Source organism: Macaca nemestrina, chromosome 13 (assembly GCF_043159975.1).
Source record: "Macaca nemestrina isolate mMacNem1 chromosome 13, mMacNem.hap1, whole genome shotgun sequence".
NCBI classification, from domain to species: domain Eukaryota; kingdom Metazoa; phylum Chordata; class Mammalia; order Primates; family Cercopithecidae; genus Macaca; species Macaca nemestrina.
In genome coordinates this window covers 63681097-63702846 of record NC_092137.1, presented here as the reverse complement: position 1 = coordinate 63702846, position 21750 = coordinate 63681097, and the positions used below count along the sequence as shown (strand labels likewise).

At 35.5% G+C, this 21750-nt stretch overlaps 1 protein-coding gene across 20 annotated transcripts in view; it reads left to right on the top strand.

Moving 5' to 3' along the window:
* WDPC (WD repeat containing planar cell polarity effector) overlaps positions 1-21750 on the top strand; it is a 675061-nt gene that overhangs the window by 340750 nt on the left and 312561 nt on the right. For all 20 annotated transcript variants that reach the window (XR_011611802.1, XR_011611803.1, XR_011611798.1 and 17 more), the window contains 3 exons: positions 866-980; positions 3197-3330; positions 6815-7006. Coding sequence is in view for 13 of the 20 variants with exons in the window: in XM_071076813.1 (XP_070932914.1) it covers positions 866-980; positions 3197-3330; positions 6815-7006 (441 nt within the window). In the remaining 7 variants the exon portion in view is untranslated. The remainder of the gene's footprint in view (positions 1-865; positions 981-3196; positions 3331-6814; positions 7007-21750) is intronic.

The window sequence follows — 21750 nt, the reverse complement described above, 5'->3', positions numbered from 1 at the left end:
AGCTTTGAGTCTGTTGCCTTGAAGGTGAAACAATTTCTTCCAATGTTGATATTTCATAATCTCATAGATAACAAGCATACGCATATGCATAGTCCTTTCAGAAGTTTTAAACATTTGGAGATGAATGAATTATGCTGCCACAAATGGAAAGGAGCAGTATAAAATTATAATGGTGATATCCAGTCATCTTTTGTTGTGTGGTTTTGTAAACACTGATACTGATAAAGCCTGAATGCTCTACTATATTCCTTTATCTCTCCTTGTGAAATTGTTTCTGGTATGTATTTGTTTATGATTTTAAAAATTTAACATTTTACTTAATTGCCTTGATTTACATGTATTTTAATATTTTAGACTGACAAGATCTTTATTTTTAGAAGTAGTGTTTAACTTCCAAATAAATGCATAACATTAGCTGTTTATATTGTAATAGTGGCATATCTTCTATATTTAATGTGTAGCAATGACTATTCAAACCTCAAGAAATGTTTTAGTTTATAATAGTAATTTTTCAAAATATCTCAATAGAATACATTACATTTTCTGAATCCAGAACAAAGCAGTTATTTCAGCATATGTGCTTTCTAAGTATTTAGAAGATTAGATTTCTAATAAACATGGACTAAATTAGGTTTCTTCATGTAGCTTTAATCAATGCACTTATTGTGTTGCATCCTTTAGCCACCTTTCTCTTTTTACCACAATGTCAATAATTGTTTTTCAGTGAAGACAATTCTTTATAATTTCATAGTGTAGATGCATGTGTAAAATATCTGTATAAGTTGTACATTTGGAGAGAGGTTTTTTAAAGATTCTAAATCACAGCATGTCTTCCTTCCCATCTCCCCTGCTTACCTGGTTTTAGCTCCTCTTTGGTTCAGGTGTGCTGGTGTCGCTAAGCCTTTCTGGGCCGCAGCTGGAGAAAGTGGTGATTGACAGAAGCCTGGTGGGGAAGCTCATCTCAGACACCATCAGTGATGGTAATTACCCCCATGTGCAAATCAATTGCCTACATTAACAGTGGGGCAGGAGAAATAGTGTGTCAACAGGTAGACTAATTATTACCACTGGGGACTTGCAAACAAAACAAGTAATTGCTTGTAATAGCACACTTACCCCCTGGGACCAATACAAGTTTTGACTAATATTTAATATCAAATTTTTTTTTTTTCTTGTCAAGTGTTAAGCTTATGTTCTGAGTTGTTTTTTACTTTTTCCTTAAAAGAAGTGAGCATTGTTTTCAAAATAGGGTTTTGTTTTCATTCTTTCAAAGTTAGTTCTCTATAACTGGTACTTCAAGTATATATTTCATTTCCAAATGAATTTTGAATAAATAACACAAATATACCAACACAGCCACCAGTAAACAATTGATGCTTTGGCTCTCATAGGAAGATTCCTTGTTACTAAAATCTTACGAATACTAACTTTTGAGAGATTTTGGGCTGTATTTTCTAAATAATAAAGATCAATGCCTAATATACTGGATAATCAGGTCCTATTAAGTGACATCACAATCAGTCTGTAATTGGTACAAAGCACATAAGAAAAAGATATTAAGCCAGTTATTGAATAGGAAGGATACTGATATTTATTGAGCCAAAAGGCTCTGTATGCTGGGTTCCTAACCTACCTATTTAATACAAGAAAACAATTGTATAAGGTATAGTTGTTTCCATTTTTACACATAAGGAAACTGAAGCTGAGCTACTAAGGAACATGTCCAGAGTTATATAGCTAGAAAGTGACTGAGATGAGATTTGAATACAGGTTCTGGCTGCGAAGCCCATTTTCTTTTCACTATACTGTGCTGACTCCTGAATTTTTAAAGATTATATTCTTTTTTTCAAGGTAAAAAGGTTGAGAAACATTGTATTATCATGATAGATTGAAAATGGTCAGTATCTTAAATTTAGTAATCAAAGGAAGTATGTCCTAGTGGAAAGGACAGAGGTGAGAATAAAGAAATCTTCCGTCTGCTGTGTTCTCTCACTAGCTACCTCTGAATAAATCAGACAATCACGTCATCGTGAAGAAAAGAACTCTGCAGGATGGCCATAATTAGCAACATTACTGATAGTAATAAGCTGGGGGTAGGATTGTAAGCATGCCATTTCCCCTTCCTTACAGGAGTAAGGTGCTGAGGAAGCTTCCCTGTAGAAGAGGTTCCATTTCCATATGTCTAATTATTGACCCCTTCGTTGGTACTGCAAATAAAATACTGGCTCTGATGATTTTGTTATATTGATGCTCCTCAATGAGAAATAAAAGGAGACTTTTCAGCACAATTTGTGTCTCTGAGTTATCCCTTTTCACGTATTTCTTTTATTTGTACCCAAAATAATACACTCTCATGGGAACGTGGTAACAATGTGATTTCTTGGCAGTTCTCCAGATTCTCTTGTAATTGTGTAGATCCACTGTTGGTCACTGTTTGCATGGTCAGGGGTGTGAAAGTAAAGGAAAATGTATAAAACATTTAATAATTTCTTTATGCTAGGAACAATGCAAAGCATTTCTCAAATTCCTGTAACATATTTTTATCAATAATTTTATGTAACATCAATAGCCCTTTATATAATCCACAAATATTAGTTATTTACCTACTTGTATGCTTAATGACAAAGCTATAGAAATTGCTAATTTTCATTATTAAATATTAATTTATGTAATGTACATATTGGGTAAAATATGCTTTATTTCATCCAGCTTGTATACCCCTAAAAGAAGATTCACTGATGAAAATTTTTTAAATAAAGAGACTGGTTGAGAACACTGATCAGTATCCCCTAATAAATCCACTTTATCCTCAGATGGTTTCTATCATATAAACATAGGATTAAAGTCTTAGCACAAATAAAATGGAATGTTTTCATCTCTACATTCAGGTGTGAAATAGTTTTTTAAAAATAACTTTATAGCCCTGGTTCTAAATACATCTCATCCAGTGGTGGTCCCCAAACATCAGTGTATATTGAAATAGTCACAGGAAAAAAAATCATACATGATTAGATTGATAATTATTGTTTATTCCTAATATCTTTAATATTTTTATAAAATGCTATAATGATATTCAGGAGACTTTAGTGATTTCAATTAATATGTATGTTTGAAAATAGCTTTTTGTAACATTTCAGTGGAAAAAATCTATCCATTATTTTATTCTAACTTGGTATTATCTAATTATGGTTTTTAGCTCTTCTCACAGACAGTTTTATCATCTTATCATTTTTGGCACAAAACAAGCTATGTTTTATTCAGTTTACCAAGAAGATGGATTCTTCTGATGTAAACAAAAGACTGGAAAAACTCTCAGCCTTGGATTATAAGGTAGATATTTTGATTTATATAGTCATATTATTAATTATTAAGGTATATGAAAGTATCTCATAAGTTGGTATTCTGCTCATTATTCTTAAACATTCTGGATTTCAGAAACACTGGAAATATTACAGGATTAAGCTTAATTAACTGCAAACAGTGGCCATTCTAAGTTTTCTTTTATACTCTCACTATGGGGGGATGTCTAACAATGGCATGTTTGGAGCAATTTATATAGTATTTATAGATGTCAAAGACAGATAATAGAGGCAAGTTACACTTTGAAAATGGTTTTTGTACTAGTGGTAGTATATATATTCTCATTTTCCCGTAAGACCCCATATCATCTTTCTAGGGTAGGATAGCTGCTCTGGTTTCCACTTCACAAGAAAAGAAAGAAAGAAGAAGGCACTTTCAAAGGTTAATAGAAAAGTGTAATAAATAAGGAGGGGGAAGAACCCTCCCCTTCCAACTATAACTGGACAAAATGCAAAAAGAAATCTCCTTCATGTGTTAGTATCTCTCCCTTCACTAACTCCAGGTAATTTGTTTCCTTCCTGTATCAGGGGCTTTACATCTGTTAAGGCAGAATTCTTATTTTAAGTGATGTGTTTAAGTTTTGCCACATTACATTTTAACTGCTGGGAAGGCATATTCTCTGCTAGGATGAGTATCTAATACATTTTCCAGGCTGTTTCAGTTCAAGGCCTCTTTTCAGCAATGACTTGTGTTTGCAAGATTGATCCAACCTCTGTGATGTGGATTTGAGACAGTTCACTGTTCACTGGGAACAGAGCTGATACACAGCTTCCTTAAAAAAGATGCACACTTATGCCATACCTGGAGCATCTACAGCAAGAGCAAAGAGTTTGAGAAGCTAGCTCTGTAGCTTGAAATGTGTGTGTGTTTTTGGCAAACTAGTATTTAACCTAACCCTTTGCCCTTTGGAATTATTACTTATGAATGAGGTGGTGGTAGTGTGGGAGGATTTAGTTTTATTTAGTAGAAACATTTATTCTGAAAAAAAGATTTTTAATGTAGAATAAAATAAATGAGTTTTTCATTGTGGTAATAAACTACCATCTAGTTTTGTTTGCCAGCTTTGCGAAACCTCTGTAAAACCTTAATATAGATTTTTTAAAACTGGAAATTAGTGCTACTTATTATATGTGGTTAGCCAAAACAAAAATAGTATTAGCATTTTTAAAAGGATGTTAGTTCTAGAACGGCTAACTCCAGATTTACTTGAAATACTGTTTACTTACTAAAATTGATCGGTCTTTAAAATGCACCAGTGTGTGCATTAACTCAAACCATTTAAAGTAACTGTATATAAAATTTTGAATGACTAGTTTCTTTATCTTAGGTGTGATAGCTTGATAAAATCTTCTCAACTGAAGAGTAGTAGCTACCTGAGAACAGAGAGAAACTGTAAAGAGGTCATCTTTTCTTGTGAAAAGATGTGGAAAACAGATCTAGCATTTGGGTCCTTAAACCTTAAGTAAGGAAATTACTTACTTGCTTATTTGAATATGCCTTTGGATTTAGGAAAATAGGAACATTGGCACTCCATGTCATTTCTATACATTAGAGAAGTAATCTGTTTCCCTTCGGAAAGCTCATTAATTTCATTTCCTGGTTTAATATTTTAAAAATATATTTTTAATATTTAGTCAAATCTGCTATTTGTCCATTGGAAGGATATTTTAAGAAATTTGTTTATTTTACGTTCCCTCTTGGTCATCATGAGGGAATATTGATAATATTAAACTCATAGGAAACATGAAATTTCCTAACATTTCATAACATAAATGATTTGCATTATGTGACAACTGAAAATGTCAGTCACTCATTGTAATTCAATTTCGTCATCTAGAAATTCATAGGTAATATACTTATGCGGCAAATCAGATGTCAAAATAATGTATATGTATTTTTAAGTACTTAGCAATTTCATTGTGGTATTTCTCTCAAATAAGAAGACTTAAAACAATGATATTGAGAGCTTAAATATAAGAAATTATACTTAATAGCATAAAGTACATCTGTGTTGTCTGTCATTGCCCATTTGGATTTTAAAACAAGGAAGTGGTATAGAGTATTGTACTTTTGCTTTTCTTTACAGCTGTACCATAGTTTAATTCTTTCAGATTGACATAATTTTGGCAAAGAAAATTGCAGGGTAAACATCCTTAAACTATTGACCTTTAACAAGTTTTCCTGTCTACATCTGAAACATCCGATTCAATTTATTTAACAGTGAAGGGACACTGCGAGGAGTTAAATGTTTACCATGAGAGAACAACACTGGTAATTACTTTGATTTCAGTTCCTTTTGATGTGCATTCAGAGGATGAAGAGGTCAATAATATTATGGCCATGCAAATAGAAAAGGGTTCCTTTTGACCATCTTGAAAAAAAATAGCAAAGGATTATTAAAGCATTAACCTTGGTTTTAATGGCCTTGGTTGAGTGGTGAGATCACAATTTGGATGAGCCTGATTATTTACTAAATACAATACATAAATGCAACGGGTTCTTAACACCCATTGCACTCTGGCATTATCGCATTACTGCCATCCTTTGTTGCCTTGCAGACAGGAATATGAAAGCAATCTGTCATGTAGTGAGACTGGCTCCAGAAGCATTTCTCTGATAAGAAGACCCCCTGCCCTTTGCTAGTGTCTGGTCCAGTAGGCTTAGCCATGCGCTTAATCCCCAGAAAGTGGTTCGATTATTGCTGACCAGCAATGGCAAGATAGTTTTTTTTTTCTTCCAAGCTATCAACCTTCCATTAATTCCTTAAGCAGAAATACGGTGCAATCTATATTTCCTTGGCATGTGTCACACAGATGGTGCCGTGCTTATGTTTTCAAATAACCATGTTCCAAAATAACATAGTTTGAATAATAAATTATACAAATCCTGCCTAAGAAAGAGAAGCATAATTCTCAGAAGCTGCATAAACTTTTATGCATGATGCTATGGCTTATCCCTTTTATGCAGAATATATGTGTATACGTCGCATATATTCTTTAAAGAGATATTTGCCTCAAGTTGTTTTTCCTTTTTTTGTTGTCAGTCATTGTTAACATGTTATGTCTTAAACAGTAGTGAGACACTCTTGGTCAGCAGTACTGAACTTGTCATTTTATACAGCTGGTCCTAAATCCTGTGTGTAGGTCGATGCTGTCAAGCAACCATGACTGTACATTTTGGTATTGATTGGAATTGCTACATTCAATTCCTTCCTAACTCACATTTCTTCTCTTCCTTCCTTTGCTAAAAATGGGGAGAATTTTGAACATATGTCTTTTTTATACATGTGTCAGAAGAATTTGGTAAATTCTGACACCTTCTTAAGCACATGTTTAACATGCATATTTATTTGCATGTAACTACATTTCCAGATGCTTTAATTTTTGTAATACTTGAGGATTTTGCATCTTTTAAAGAAACGTTTCATGTATGCTTTTTTTTTCTTAATCATTAGATTTTCTATTATGAAATACCTGGCCCAATAAACAAGACAACAGAGCGACATCTAGCTATCAACTATGTTCATGATAGAGTTGTTTGCTGGTGGCCACTGGTCAATGATGATGCTTGGCCTTGGGCCCCCATTTCTTCTGAAAAGGACAGAGCCAATCTACTCCTCCTGGGTTATGCTCAAGGAAGACTAGAGGTAAATCTAAAACAAATATGTACATTTTAATAAAGTGTAAATAAAATAGGATTATTAGATTTTCTGTTCTGAAATAAATGTGAATTATTTTTTACCTATAATTTGTTTTTTCAAATATTCAGAAAAGGAAATTACATATGAAATGAGATCCTAAAAAGTATCGTATCTAGAAGATACCCAGACAATTCCAGGGCTGGCTAGAATAGTATAGTAATTAAGAGTCTAGGCTTCCAGGTTCAAATGCTAGCTCTGCCACTATGTAACTTCCTGTCCTTGACCAAGTTACTAATTTGTATGTGCTATAGTTTCATTATTTGAAAAATATGGTTAGTGATGATAAATGAGTTAATACATGCATTTAGAGCAATATCAATATATAGTAAGCCCTGATTCACTGTTCACTATTATGACTCTTGTTATTATCATTATTAGTTCTATTATTACTGTTTACTCATGATATCATGCCTGTGAAAGCTTTTGTTACCAATTACTCTCTTCAAACCTCTGTCAATTAATGAACATTAGTTAAATGCCTATACTGTGTAAGTCCCTGTTGTGCCAGACCACATTTGGGGCAAGGATATTTAAGGAGAGATATAGATTATAAGGTCAGGACAGTATCCTCTCAATTCATGATAATGGTTTGATCATTCATTCATATATGTGAACCTATGTGTATTTTCAGTTTGTACTAGTACTTTGGTTACAAAATTCTGTTTTTGTTGTATTATAACTGTAAAAAACAAGCTCCCTCTCCCCCACTTTCTTATGTAGGTAAAATAGTATGTTCCTGTATTTGCCTCTAAATCAATTATGTTTTAGACTTTTAAGGAGTATTACCCAGAGTCAGCATTTGAGATAAGATGAATAAGTTTAAGTTTTCTCTATCCCTACCTACCTCTCCTGGTTTTATAAACTTTCAGGCTATCTTTTTAAGACTGAAGAGTCCTAAAATTTGATGTGTAATATATATGTATGTATGTATATACGTCTTCTGTAAAAATCCTCTTAATCACCTATAGATTTTTTAGTTTCCTTTTTCTGGAACTTTTCTAATTCTGTTACAGTGACTAAAATCACTTGTAGTATCGGTGTGGATTTTATGAGGCTAAATAAGTGCTCTATTCCTACTCACTTCCTGTTCATGACCAATATTTTCTTGATCTTGAGCTCAGAAGTTCATTGAGTAAAAGACTTTGTTAAAATGACTTAATGTAATTAAGCTAATTAGAACTCAATTAAATGGGTGTCTTATAATAAAAGTAAAAATAATTAAATTAGCTTTTAGTTATATATTTTACAAATTACCTTTCTTTGAAATGAGTCCTTATATGAAATTAGGACTGTCCTAAAAGGATATACATAGTCTACATACCTCATTGCCTGGTGTCATCTAGATCATGGACTTTGGAGTTGAACAAACTTGGGGTTGCCTGTTGGTTGCACCATATACTAACTATGTCACCTTAATCAAGTTTACTACCTCTAAACTTCTGCCTGCTTCTAGCTAATTCTGTGTTCCGTGGCTGAGTAGATCACCTACCCTATCTGACTTTAGTTTTCTTACTTTTAAAACAATAGATTTAATTCAGATAGGTCACTTCTAGGTCTTTTACAGCTCTAAAAAGTGCTTCTATGGATCCTGAAGCACAGATCTGATTTAGACATTGTCTGCCCAAAATTCTTCTGTAGATGCTAAAACCAAACTCAGCTTCAGCACTAAAAAACCTACCCTGATTGCCCTTGGCCTACCTTTCCAGTGTTGTTTCCTTCCATGTCTTAGTCAAATGAATTTACTTGCTGACTCATTATTTCCTACCTCTGCATGTGCACATTAGTGGTATTTCTACTTGAAATAGCCATATCATTTAGCAATTACTGAGCATGACCATGGGGTAGGCACTGTATTTCATACTAGGGGATATGAATAAGAAACTATCCCTGCCTTCAAGGATCTTAGTGTCTGCCAGTAAGAGACAAATATGAAAATGTGTAAGTGCATTAAAGTGTTAATGATGCTGTGGGTAGAGTATGTGTAAGCTATAGTGAGACCCAATGAAAAGTGGTGGTCGATTCTACTTAGATATTAAGTAGGGAAAATTGAAGAGGCTTCCCAATGTGCTTCAATATGAGCTTGGCACACAGTTTTACTTTTTTAAATTATCCTTTCTTATCTAACCTTTCTAGAGTTGATATCAAAGTTTTACTAGCTCTGTGGAACAATCTGGCTAGCTTTTTCCTTTTCTCCTCTCTGCAACAGTACCAAAAGGAATTGATACTTGAAAGTTTGGTAAAACTTACCTGTAAAATTTCCTGGGTGTGATGTCTTTCAAGGAGGGTAGATTTTTTTCATTATTGATTCCATTTTTAAAGGGTTTTTTTTCTTTTGTTTCCATAATTGGTGTTTCTAGAAAATTATTCATTTTATGTATTTGAATATTTTTTCATAAAGTTGTATGCAAATTTGTACATGATTCTTTATTCACCACTGATTGTATAATTCCCTCCCTTTTGATCTTATTAAGATATATAATTCATTTTTTGTCAAGAGCTTTTGTTTTAGGAATTGGCCCTTTCAGTTATTCTATCTACTGGTAAAATTTGTAAAGATTTCTTTTTTACAGCTTCATGTGAAATTCATTATGCAAAAAGTATAATCTTGTAGAAGAAATGTCTAGGGCACTAATTGTTTTTCTTGTGTGTGTGTGTGTGTGTGAAGCCATAATCTTTAAATATGAAGTAGAGAATTTTTTTTAGAATATCAGGAACCGAAAGTACCAGTTTATTAAATTAGTATTCAGGCATATTCCTTTAATTTTTTTTTTTTTCAGTAGCAGCCAAGGGACTTCTTGGACTAATCATCAGAATAAAGATAGAATATGCTCTTAAACCCTAAAATTCAAACTAAAAAATCAGCAGCCTTGTAGAGAAGAAATTTAATCATTGGATCTATTGAACTATAGAATTTTTAAAAAACATTTATCATCTAGGTTCAATCAGAAAAGATAATAGCTTTTATTTGGACAATGGCAGGATCCTAGAGCAGTAGTTCCTAGCTTTGACAACACATTAAAATCACCTACGGGGCTTTTAAAAGAGGCCCACCCAGACCAGTTACATCAGAATCTCTGGAGGGGAGAGAGTATCAGTATCTTTTATGGGTTCCCTAGGCGATTCTCATGTGCATCCAAGTTGAGAAACACTGCTATACGCAAACTTAAAAAAATGTTTCTGAGCCATCTTTTTTACATAACAGACCATGAAAAGGATAAAGCCCACATACTGAACCAAATGAGAGTTTTAACAGATTCTAAGTAGAAAATTGGCTTACCAAGCAGCTAAAAACAAAACAAAATAAACAAAGGAAACACAGAAATAAACTCTCTGTGACTGAATTATGTGACTTTCAGAGGAGAAACATTTTAAAATTATTTTATGGATATTAGAAAACTGCTGGTCTAATTTCACACCACAGAACCCTAAGCAACAGTCCATTTTTTTTTTTTTTTTTTTTTAAAAGGATGAGTCTCGCTTTGTCTCCAGGCTGGATCTCAAGACCTTGGCTCGCTGCAATCTCTGCCTCCCAGGTTCAAGTGATTATCCTGCCTCAGCCTCCCGAGTAGCTGAGACTACAGGCACGCACCACCATGCCCAGCTAATTTTTGTATTTTTAGTAGAGGCAGGGTTTCAACATGTTGGCCAGGATGGTCTCGATCTCTTGACCTCGTGATCTGCCTGCCTCGGCCTCCCAAAGTGCTGAAATTACAGGTGTGAGCCACTGTGCCCAGCCCAACAGTCCATATTTTAATTAGAAGAACACAACAGAGAGAATTATGTAGTTTAAGAAAAACTTCTTTTGAAAAATATATGGTAAATAGTACAGAAAAAAATTTTTTATCAGTAAATTCATTTAAAATATTAATATATCTTAATGGTCTATATGTAGATTATCACATATAACATGGTAGTTGTTTTCATTTGAATTTCCACATATTCTTTTTGTTTTATTTTTCAACTTATTTTAGAATTGGGAGGTACTTGTGCAGGCTCGTTAGAAAGGTATATTGCAGGTGGCTGTGGTTTGGGGTCTGATTGAAACCATCACCCAGGTACTGAGCATAGTACCCAGTAGGTAGTTTTTAGTCTTTGTCCTCCTCCCTCTCTCCCTGCTCTACTATTAGTCCCCACTGTATATTGTTCCCTTCTTTATGTCCGTGTATATAACCAGTGTTTAGCTCCCACTTATAAGTGAGAACTGTTGTGTTTACTTTTCTGTCCCTGTATTAATTCACTTAGGATAATGGCCTCCAGCTGTATCCGTGTTGCTGCAAAGGACATACTTTCGTTCTTTTTTATGGCTGCATTGTATTTGATGGGGTGTGTGTGTGTGTGTGTGTGTGTGTGTGTGTGTGTGTATCACATTTTCTTTAGACAGTCCACCATTCGATGGGCACCTGGGTGGATTCCATGATTTTGCTACTGTGAATAGCACTGCAATGAATTTACAGGTGCATGTGTCCTTTTGGTAGAATGATTTATTTTCTTTTTGGTGTATACCCAGTAATAGGATGGCTGGGTCGAATGGTAGTTCAACTCTTAGTTCTTTGAGAAATTTCCAGACTGCACTCCACAGTGGCTGGACTAATTTACATACCCACCAACAGTGTGTAAGTATCCCCTTTTTTCTGCAGCGTCACCAATTTCTGGTATTTTTTGACTTTTTAATGAAAGCCATTCTAACTGGTGTTAGATGGTATCTCATTTTGGTTTTGATTTCCATTTCTATGATAATTAGTGATTATGAGCATTCTTTCATATGTTTGTTGGTGATTTGTATGTCTTTTGAGAAATTCATTTCCTTTGCCTACTTTTTATAGAGGTTGTTTTTTGCTTTTTGATTTATGTTCCTTATAGATAGTATGTATTAGACCTTTGTTGGATGCACAGTTTACAAATATTTTCTCTCATTCTGTAGGTTGTCTGTTTACTCTTTTTATAGTTTCTCTTGCTGTGTAGAAGCTCTTTAGTTTAATTAGGCCCCACTTAATTTGTGTTTTTCTTGCATTTGCTTTTGAGGACTTTACCATAAATTCTTTGCTAAGACTGATATTGAGAAGGGTATTTGCCTAGATTTCCTTGTTGTATATTTATAGTTTGAGGTCTTACATTTAAGTTTTTAAAATGAATTAATTTTTGTTTAATTTAATTTAATCATGAATTAATTTTTGTTTATGCTGATAGGTAGAGTTCCAGTTTCATTCTTCTGCACATGAATAGCCAGCTATCCTAACACTATTTATTGAATAGAGAGTATTTTCCCCATTGCTTATTTTTGTCAAGTTTGTTGAAGATCAAGATGGTTGTAGGTGTGTGACTTTTTTTCTGGGTTCTCTATTCTGTTCCATCTCTAGGTTGCTTTGGGAATTATGGCCATTTTAACAAGAATGATTCTTCCAGTTTCTGAGCATGAAATGTTTTTCCATGTATTTGTGTTGTCTCTGATTTCTTTCAACAGTATTTTGTAGTTCTTATTGCAGGTATCTTTTACCTCCCTAGTTAGCTATCTTCCTAGGCATTTTATTCTTTTTGTGGCTATTGTGAATCGGATTGCATTCTTGATTTGGACATTATTGGTGTAGAAAAATCTTGCGTGATTACCCTGGCAAGGACTTCCAGTACTATATTGAATAGGAATGGTGAGAGTGGGCATCCTTGTCTTGTCCCAGTTTTCAAGGAGAATGCTCCCAACTTTTGCTCATTCAGTATGATATTGGCTGTGGGTTTGAAATAGATGGCTTTTATTATGTTGAGGTATGTTCCTTCGACACCTATTTTGTTGGGGGTTGTTAAAGGATGTTGGATTTTACTGGAAGCCTTTTCTGCATCTATTGAGATAATCGTGTGGTTTTTGTCTTTAGTTCTATTTATGTGATAAATCACATTTATTGATTTGTGTATGTTGAACCAACCTTGCATCCCATGGATAAAACCTACTTGATTGTGGTGAATTAACTTTTTGATGTGCTGCGGCTTTGGTTTGCTAGGGTTTTGTTAAATATTTTTACATCTATGTTCATCAGGGATATTGGCCTGAAGTTTTCTTTTTTTGTTGTGTCTCTGCCAGATTTTGGTATCGGAATGATGCTGGCTTCGTAGAATGAGTTAGGGAGGAGTCCCTCCTCCTCGATTTTTTTTTGGAATAGTTTCAGTAGGATTGGTACCAGTTCTTCTTTTTACGTCTGGTAGAATTCGGCTGTGAATCCATCTGGTCCAGGGCTCTTTTTGGTTGGTAGGATTTTTATTACTGATTCAATTTCGGAACTCATTATTGGTCTGTTCAGGTTTTCACTTTCTTCCTGGTTCAATCTTGGGGGGGTTGTGTGTTTCCAGGAATGTATCTATTTCCTATAGATTTTCTAAGTTTTGTGCATGGTGATGTTCATAATAGTCTCTAAGGATCTTTTGCATTCCTGTGGAATCAGTTGTAATGTCATCTTCGTCATTTCTGATTGTGCTTATTTGGATCTTCTTTCTGTCTTTGTTAATCTAGCTAGCACTCTATTAATCTTGTTTATTCTCTCAGAAAACAACTTTTGGTCTCATTGATCTTTTGTATGGATTTTTGTGTTTCAATTTTGTTTGGTTCTCTGATTTTGGCTATTTCTTTTCTACTGCTACCTTTGGGGTTCATTTGTTATTTTTTTCCTAGTTCCTTTAGGTGCAATGTTAGATTGTTAATTTGAGAGCTTTCTAACTTCTTGATGTAGGCATTTACTGTGGTAAATTTTCCTCTTAACACTCCTTTCACCCAGAGATTTTGTATGTCTTGTCTCTGTTTTCATTAATTTTAAGAATTTTAAAATTTCTGCCTTAATTTCATTGTTTACTCAACAGTCATTCAGGAATAAGTTGTTTAATTTCCATGTAATGTTGTGGTTTTGGGAGAACTTTTGGTATTGATTTCTTATTTTTATTGCAATGTAGTCCAAGAGTATAGTTGGTATGATTTTGATGTTTTTAAATTTATCGAGACTTGCTCTATGGCCAAGGAGGTTGTCAGTTTTTGAGTGTGTCCCTTGTGCAGATGAGAAGAATGTATATTCTGTGGTTATTGGGTGGAGTATTCTCTTATGTGTCTATCAGGTCCAATTGGTCAAGTGTCGCAATTTAGTCCAGAACTTCATTTTCAGTTTTCTGCCTTGATGATCTGTCACATGCTATCAGTGGGTTGTTGAAGTCTCTCTCTATTATTGTGTGGCTAAGTCTTTCACATAGGTCAAGAAGAACTTGTTTTATGAATGTGGGTGCTCCAGTGTTGGGTACATATATACTTAGGATAGTTAGATCTTCTTGTTGAATTGAATCTTTTTTTATTATGTAATACCCTTCTTTATCCTCGACTATTGTTAAAGTCTGTTTTATCTGATGATGAGAATAGTGGCCCCTGCTCTTTTTTGATTTCTATTTGCATGATAGATCTTTCTCCATCCCTTAGTTTGAGCTTGTGGATGTTGTTAAATGTGAATTGCCTCTCTTAAAGGCAATAGACACTTGGACCTTGTCTTATTCAACTTGCAACTCCATGACTTTTAAGTGGGATGTCAGGACCATTTACATTCAAAGTTAATACTGATATGTGAGATTTTGATGCTGTCATTGTGTTATTAACTGGTTGTTTTGTAGATGATGTGTAGTTGCTTTTGATGTGTAGTTGCTTTATAGTATTTGTGGGCTATGTGCTTACTTGTGTTTTTGTGGTAGCAGGTATTGTTCTTTTGTTTCCACGTTTAGCACTCTCTTAAGGACCACTTGTAAGACTGGTGTACTGGTAATGAATTCCTTTAGCATTATCTGTTTGAAAAGGATTTTATTTCTTCTTCACTTATGAAGCTTTGTTTGGCGAGATATGAAATTCTTGGTTGGAATTTCTTTTCTTTAAAGATACTGAAAATAGGCCCTTTTTTTTTTTTTTTGAGACAGAGTCTCACTCTGTCACCTAGTTTGGAGGGCAGTGGTGTGATCTCGGCTGACTGCAACCTCCGCCTCCGGGTTCAAGCGATTCCCCTGCCTCAGCCTCCTGAGTAGCTGGGACCACAGGTGTGCACCACCATGCCCAGCTAATTTTTTTATTTTTTAGTAGAAACGGGGTTTCGTCATATTGGCCAGGCTGGTCTCGAACCCCTGACCTCATGATCCGTCTGCCTCGGCCTCCCAAGAGTGCTGGGATAACAGTCGTGAGCCACCATGTCCGGCCACCATTTTTGCCTTTTAAGTTTCTGCTGAGAGGTCTGCTGCTAGCCTGATGTAGTTCCCTTTTTAAGTGACCTGACCCTTCTGTGTAGCTCCCTTTAAGATTTTTTCTTTGAGGTTGACTTTGGGCAATCTGAAGAGTATGTGCCTTGGGGATGGTTGTCTTTTATAGTATCTTGCATGGGTTCTCTGTATTTCTTGAATTTGCATATCAGTCTCTCTAGGAAGATTGGGAATGTTTTCTTGGACTGTATTCTCAAATATGTTTTCCAAGTTGCTTACTCTCTCTTCTTCCCTTTCAGAAATGCCAGTGAGTCATAGGTTTGGTTTCTTTACATAATCCCATATTTTGCAGAGGTTTTACTCATTTTTAAAAATTCTTTAAAAAATTTTTGTCTTACTGAGTTGATTTGAAGAACTGGTCTTTGAGTTCTGAGATTCCTTTCCTAGTTTAGTCTATTATGTTGTTAATGCTTCCAACTGTATTTTGAAATTCTTGTAGTGAATTTTTCAGTTTCAGAAGTTGAGTTTGGTTGTTTCTTAAAATGGCTATTTCATCTTTCTACTCTTGAATCATTTTACTGGATTCACTGCGTTCTGTTGGGTTTCAGCTTTCTGCTGAATCTTGATGAGCTTCATTGCCACCCAGATTCTGAATTCTATGTCTGCCATTTCTGTCGCTTCAATCTGGTAAAGAACCATTGCTAGGGAGCTAGTGCACTTGTTTGGAGGTAAGGGGACACTGACTTTTGAATCACCAAAGTTCTTATGCGGATCCTTTCTCATCTGAGCGGGCTGGTATTCTTTTGTGTTTTTGCATTTGCTGTCGTTGAATGGGGCTTTTTGTTTTTATATAATTTGTTTACCTTGAGCTTTTAACTGTGGTGCAAGTTGAGTATAGTCAATAGGCTTTGTTTCTGGATGCTTTCAGAAGGCCAAGCGTCTGCACAGGATCTTCATCTGTGGCTAGATTCTTGCCCTCGGTTTCACAAGCTATGTTTACTGGAGTATTTTTGGTGGTGTAATTTAGGCTGCAATCCAGTAGATGGCGCTTAAGAGTAATGACTGGCAGATAAGTTCTTAGCCACGTGGCTCCTGTGTTTCAGCATATTCGCAGCATCTCTCTGTGGTGTAGGAGAAAGATAACCCTCTCACCAGATCCATTCCCGGGCCTTAGGGGATCCCCCTCTGATCACTCGCACCATGCTCAATACCTTTGTTAGGTGTTCTAGGCCTCAGACTTTCTTAGATAGGGGCTGTGGCTGGCAGGCTATACCCTTCCCAGATAACCCTGTGGAGGGAGGCATGCCCCAGGCCCACACCAGCCCACGAATACCCATGTTTCACTCTTCTGAGTGTTCTGAAAGTAGGAGCTCTTCCCCCGCTTACATGCTGGCCACAGATCTCAGCTTGGCTCCCCTGATCTGTGTGTTGTAACCCTGGGGGACTGGGACTGGGCCTGCAGCTTTGCTCTCTGGCCCCTGATTTGGGTGCCGGCCCTGCTGGGGCAGTCAGAGTGCTCCAAGGCCACCAGCAAAACACTCAGGCTGGGCAGTGGAAGCTGTGCTATGTACACAATCTTGCAAGAGTGGCCAAGCAGGGGCCTTGGAAGGGGCTGGTGGACAGAGAGGTGTGAAGAACAGTCATGCCTCAGTCCTATGAGAAAGACAGTCCTCTTCTCTCCTGGCTCAGTGGTCAATTGGGGATAGAACTACTTGGAGGAAAATGGAGAACCTATGACCACATTTTGCTGCAGCTGCCTCACTTGCAATAGCTGACGCACGCGCCCCCGACCCCTGCACCCCCACACACACCGCGCGCCTCCCTGGGCTCCATGTTGGCTGAATCTCTGTCTCTGCTTACACTCTGGGCAGATACCCCTGCCAATTCAAACGTGTACGGGGGTTGTGGGATCTCTTGTAGCTAGGATCCCAGAGGTAAGCGGCGAGAGAGCCGTTCCCCTGCCGTCACTTCACACACCCTTTCCTTAGGAGATGTTCAGGGCCAGGATCTAGTCCTGGTGCTCAGCAATCCCATGCAGGGTTCCTAGCTTCCTCTATCTTCAGCTTTGTGTCTGTATCCCTCTCTATTGAATGTCAGTGTTTTTTCTCTGAAGATCTGTTCCAAGTACCTTGGCTTACTCAATATTTTGGTCTCTCTTAGTGGTAGAGGTACGTCCTGGCTGTGTCTAGTTGGCCATCTTGTCCCTCATTAATCTCCACATACTTTTAATATTTCTTTTTGGAAAGTTATTACCATCCTCCTAGAACTAGCATTTTATTCATTTGCTTTGTCACATAATTCATTTGTCAACAAATACCTTTAGCTTGAACCAACTTTTATCAGTAATGTGGACCAGTATCAATCATGTGATGACAACCTATTCTGCCCTTACTTTAGTATCTAAGCAAGTACTTTAACTTTTCAGATGTGTAGACTTGATAATGCTTTCTGAGTATGGTGGTAATTTCATGATCTCTTACTCAGAACAGGTCCTTGAATTTGTTTACCAAATTAACCAAAAATATATAAGCAGAGCTGTTAAACCTTAAAATATGCTGTCATAAACATATTTTAAATATGGTAAAACATAACATCATGAAAACAATTTCCCCATAAGGAGAAAAAACTATTTTTCCAAGGATTTTTCAGGAGCAGTAACTGATGGGAAAGTAATAATGTAACCAACTATTAATGTAATTTGATACAGTAGGCATTCAGAAGGCATTTTAAATGCATCCAACTGAAAAGACAAAATATTTAAGAAACCTATCTTCCCCCAAAATGCATATACTGTGTTAGCTTTCAACCAGTGACAAAGATATTCTGCTTTAGGGATGGCAATTTTTAAAGAAACCTCTTTATTATAAAATAAAGCACACATAAAACCACACAAAATAAATGCATAGTTTAATGAACTATTACAAAGGAAACACTCTTGAAACCACCATCCAAGCGAGGAAATAGAACAGTGCAGGCACCCAGAAGTACCTCTATGTGCTCTGTTGTGATCTTAACCTCTTCCCTGTCCCCCAAAGTAACTACTATCATGACTTTTTATCACTTTCTTGTATACCCATATAGCTTTTATCACCGAGTGTGCATCCCCAGAAACCATAGTTTAGTATTAGCCATTTCAGACATTTTAATGTATATCTTAAATCTCTTTTAATGTACAAGTCCCCCATCCATCCTTTCTTTTTCTGTAAAATTTGTCTGTTGAAACTGTAGTGTCCCACAGTCTGGATTTTGTTGCTTGCATATTCATGTTTGGTTCAATATGTTTCTCTGTTATTTGAAAATTCCTCAAGTTACCAGTCAGTTTTGGCAAGACTATATGAGATGGTGTGTTTTTCGTCAGGAGGCACATAATTTCATATTTTCTCTCAGTTCTTTCTCTTTTTTGATGTTAGCAGCTATTCGATGTTCAATGCCTAGATCCATTAATTCATTAGGGTTGCAAAATGGTAATAATTATATTATTTATTTTTCATTGATTACTTGGGATACTTTTATAAAGAGACACTTCTACTCAACTCCTATATGTTTCCCAATGGTTGTACTTATATAGGATAAACAGAACAAATGTCTGGTTATTTTCTGTTTACCAGTTTTTGAGATAATGAATTGATTCTTTAGTACTCTCTGAATGTGCCCTGTTAGTGTTTGTTTTTAAAATAGCATTATTAATTCATGAATTTTAATACATTTGATTTGATGGGGTCCTAAATTATAACTGTTATCCTTTGGAAGCTCAGATTGTCCCATCTTAGGCCAGTGGGAGGCTCTTCAGGTTAACTGTTCTTTTTGTATGGCCTCAGTAGTCTTGGGTAGCTTCTTTCTATCTGGTATGACAGTATATTCCTTGTTTATCTTGTATATTTTCTGCCCCACACCTGGAATTAGTCATTTCTCCAAGACAGTGTGGTTTCCTTTTTAATGGAAAATGGTATTTTACGCCCGTCAGGGTGTTAGGGATATTAGGCTGTTGTTTTTGGGTTGATCATTGTTTCTAGGTTTCTTCAGTAGAAAGAGTTGGAGATTTTATATATATACATATTCGTAATGAGTCCATGCCAATACTTACAACTCAGATTCAGGACTACAGAGTTTTTAGTTTAACCTCTTCTGTATTACATTTATATCTCCTTCTTTCTGTATCAAAAGTCCTAGTTTGTAGGGACACAGGATAAATAAGAATGTCCTATAATTTCTCACTTACTTTGACTCACAGTACACACTTAACAGTCTCAGGATAATCATGTTAATACTACCACTACATATAATGTTCTCTTTCTTTTAATCTTCATCTAGTTGTCCATGGGTTTTGGGTTTTGCCCTTTAGTTTAACTGTCTGTTTTATGTGGGGACTTACAGAAATTAAAAATCTGTGGTACTCCCCGTGACAGCTCTCCAGGATTAGAGATGCCATGTTCATGGTCATGATGAACACCTTTAGTTTGAACCAACTTTTTGTGAAAGCTTAAGGCCTGTGTTTAGATTCACATTTTTGCATGTAGATGTCCAGTTGTTCCAGCACTATTTCTTTAAAAGACTATCCTTTCTCCATTGAACTGCCTTTGCTACTTTGTCAAATATCAGTTGATTATATTTGTGTGGGTCTATTTCTGGTCTTTCTATTCTGTCCCATTGATCTATTTGCCTGTTTTTTAAATGAAATAAAGTTTTTAATATATTGTGTTGACTGTTATGACAAGTAGTTCTGTGGATTGGAGGATTTTATTAATACAAACATAATTTGTAACTTTCACATACCCAAAAATATGCATAAAGAAATGCTTTTACTTACTAGTAAATATGTGTGTTTTTCTAAACTTTTCTTTTTATGCTTGTAAAACATTTATATATTTATCCTGTATACAGATGACAGATTTCATTGAAAACTATTACAAATAAGAGGGGCATCCCTTTGAAAACAATTGCTATTATTTTGTTTTTAATTGATAATTTGAATAAGTAAAGATGTAGAGCAATAGGGAAGTCTCATTCACTATTATTGTAGAGTAAATTAGTAAACTCTAAGGCGAGCAACTTAGCAATAGGTAATATAATTGAAGGTGAGTATCCTACACTAAGAAAAACTGGCCCATGTGCATAAAGAGGCATGTACAATAGTGTTCATAGCATCATTGTAGTAGTAAAAATACATTAGAAACAACTTAAATGTCTACCAACAGGAAAATGAAAACATCTTGTGGTGAATTCAGAGGGTGGAATGCTCTACGGAGTTTAAATGACTGAACCAGAACTATGTGATCATGTGAAATCTGAAAAGAATAAGTTGAGCAAAAAGAAATTACAGTATGACAAAATACAGTAACATTTGCATAAAATTTTAAAACATTCAGGATAATGCTATAACACATTGTTCTTGATTGATGATGAAGTAGTAGTATACATAGGATTAAATACCAAATTCATAATAGTGTTGCATCTGGGGAAGGAGGCAAGGGAATGGGATTTGGCAGGCCTTAAATTTATCTATGACATTCTTTCTTTCTTTTTTCTCTTTTTTTTTTTTTGAGATGGAGTTTCGCTCCTGTTGCCCAGGCTGGAATGCAATGGTGCCATATTGGCTCACCACAACCTCCGCCTCCTGGGTTTAAGCGATTCTACTGCCTCAGCCTCCTGAATAGCTGGGATTACAGGCATGTGCCACCAGAGCCGGCTAATTTTTCTGTTTTTTTTTTTTTTTTTTTTTTTTTTTTAAGTAAAGACAGGGTATCTCTATGTTGGTCAGGCTGGTCTCAAACTCCTGACCTCAGGTGATCCGCCCACCTTGGCCTCCCAAAGTGTTGGGATTACAGGCGTGAGCCACCGTACCTGGCCAATATTTATTTCTTTAAAAGAAATGAAGCAAAAGGATAGTATTTCATGAAACTGGTTTTCACATTTATCATATTATTCTAATTTTATGTGTTTTTTGAATCCGTCATGGTAAAAAAGTAAAAATAAAGTGCCTTTGATCTCCTGTTTCTAAAAATTTCTACAAAGTAAGGAGGGAAATAGAGATTTCAGAAAAAAATTCTGCTGATAAGCTAAGAACTTTTGGTTGCTGCATAATATTGTAAATGATTGTAATAGCAAAAAATAATCGAAACATTGAATGTTTACCTACAGGAAAATGAAACATCTTGGTTACTTGATGGCACTTACCGGTGAAAGTTTTCAGTTCCAGAAAAGGCCACTTTAAGTAATTTTTTTCCTGATTTATGTATCGGATGACCTTAAAAGGATTATAATAGATATGTTCCATACCTGAAACATGGAACATGAGGCTCTTAAGCCTATCTCTGACTATTGTTTTTCTGCTGTTTGTGTTTTCCTGATTTTAAATATCTTCCAGAGATTGGCATTAATGATATTGACTGATTATTTTTCTTCCACCTTTGATGGCATTTGGATCGATTCTATCTACATTTTTCAAATGTAGCTTTTTAAAAATTAAAATGAATCATTTCAGTGATGTATTT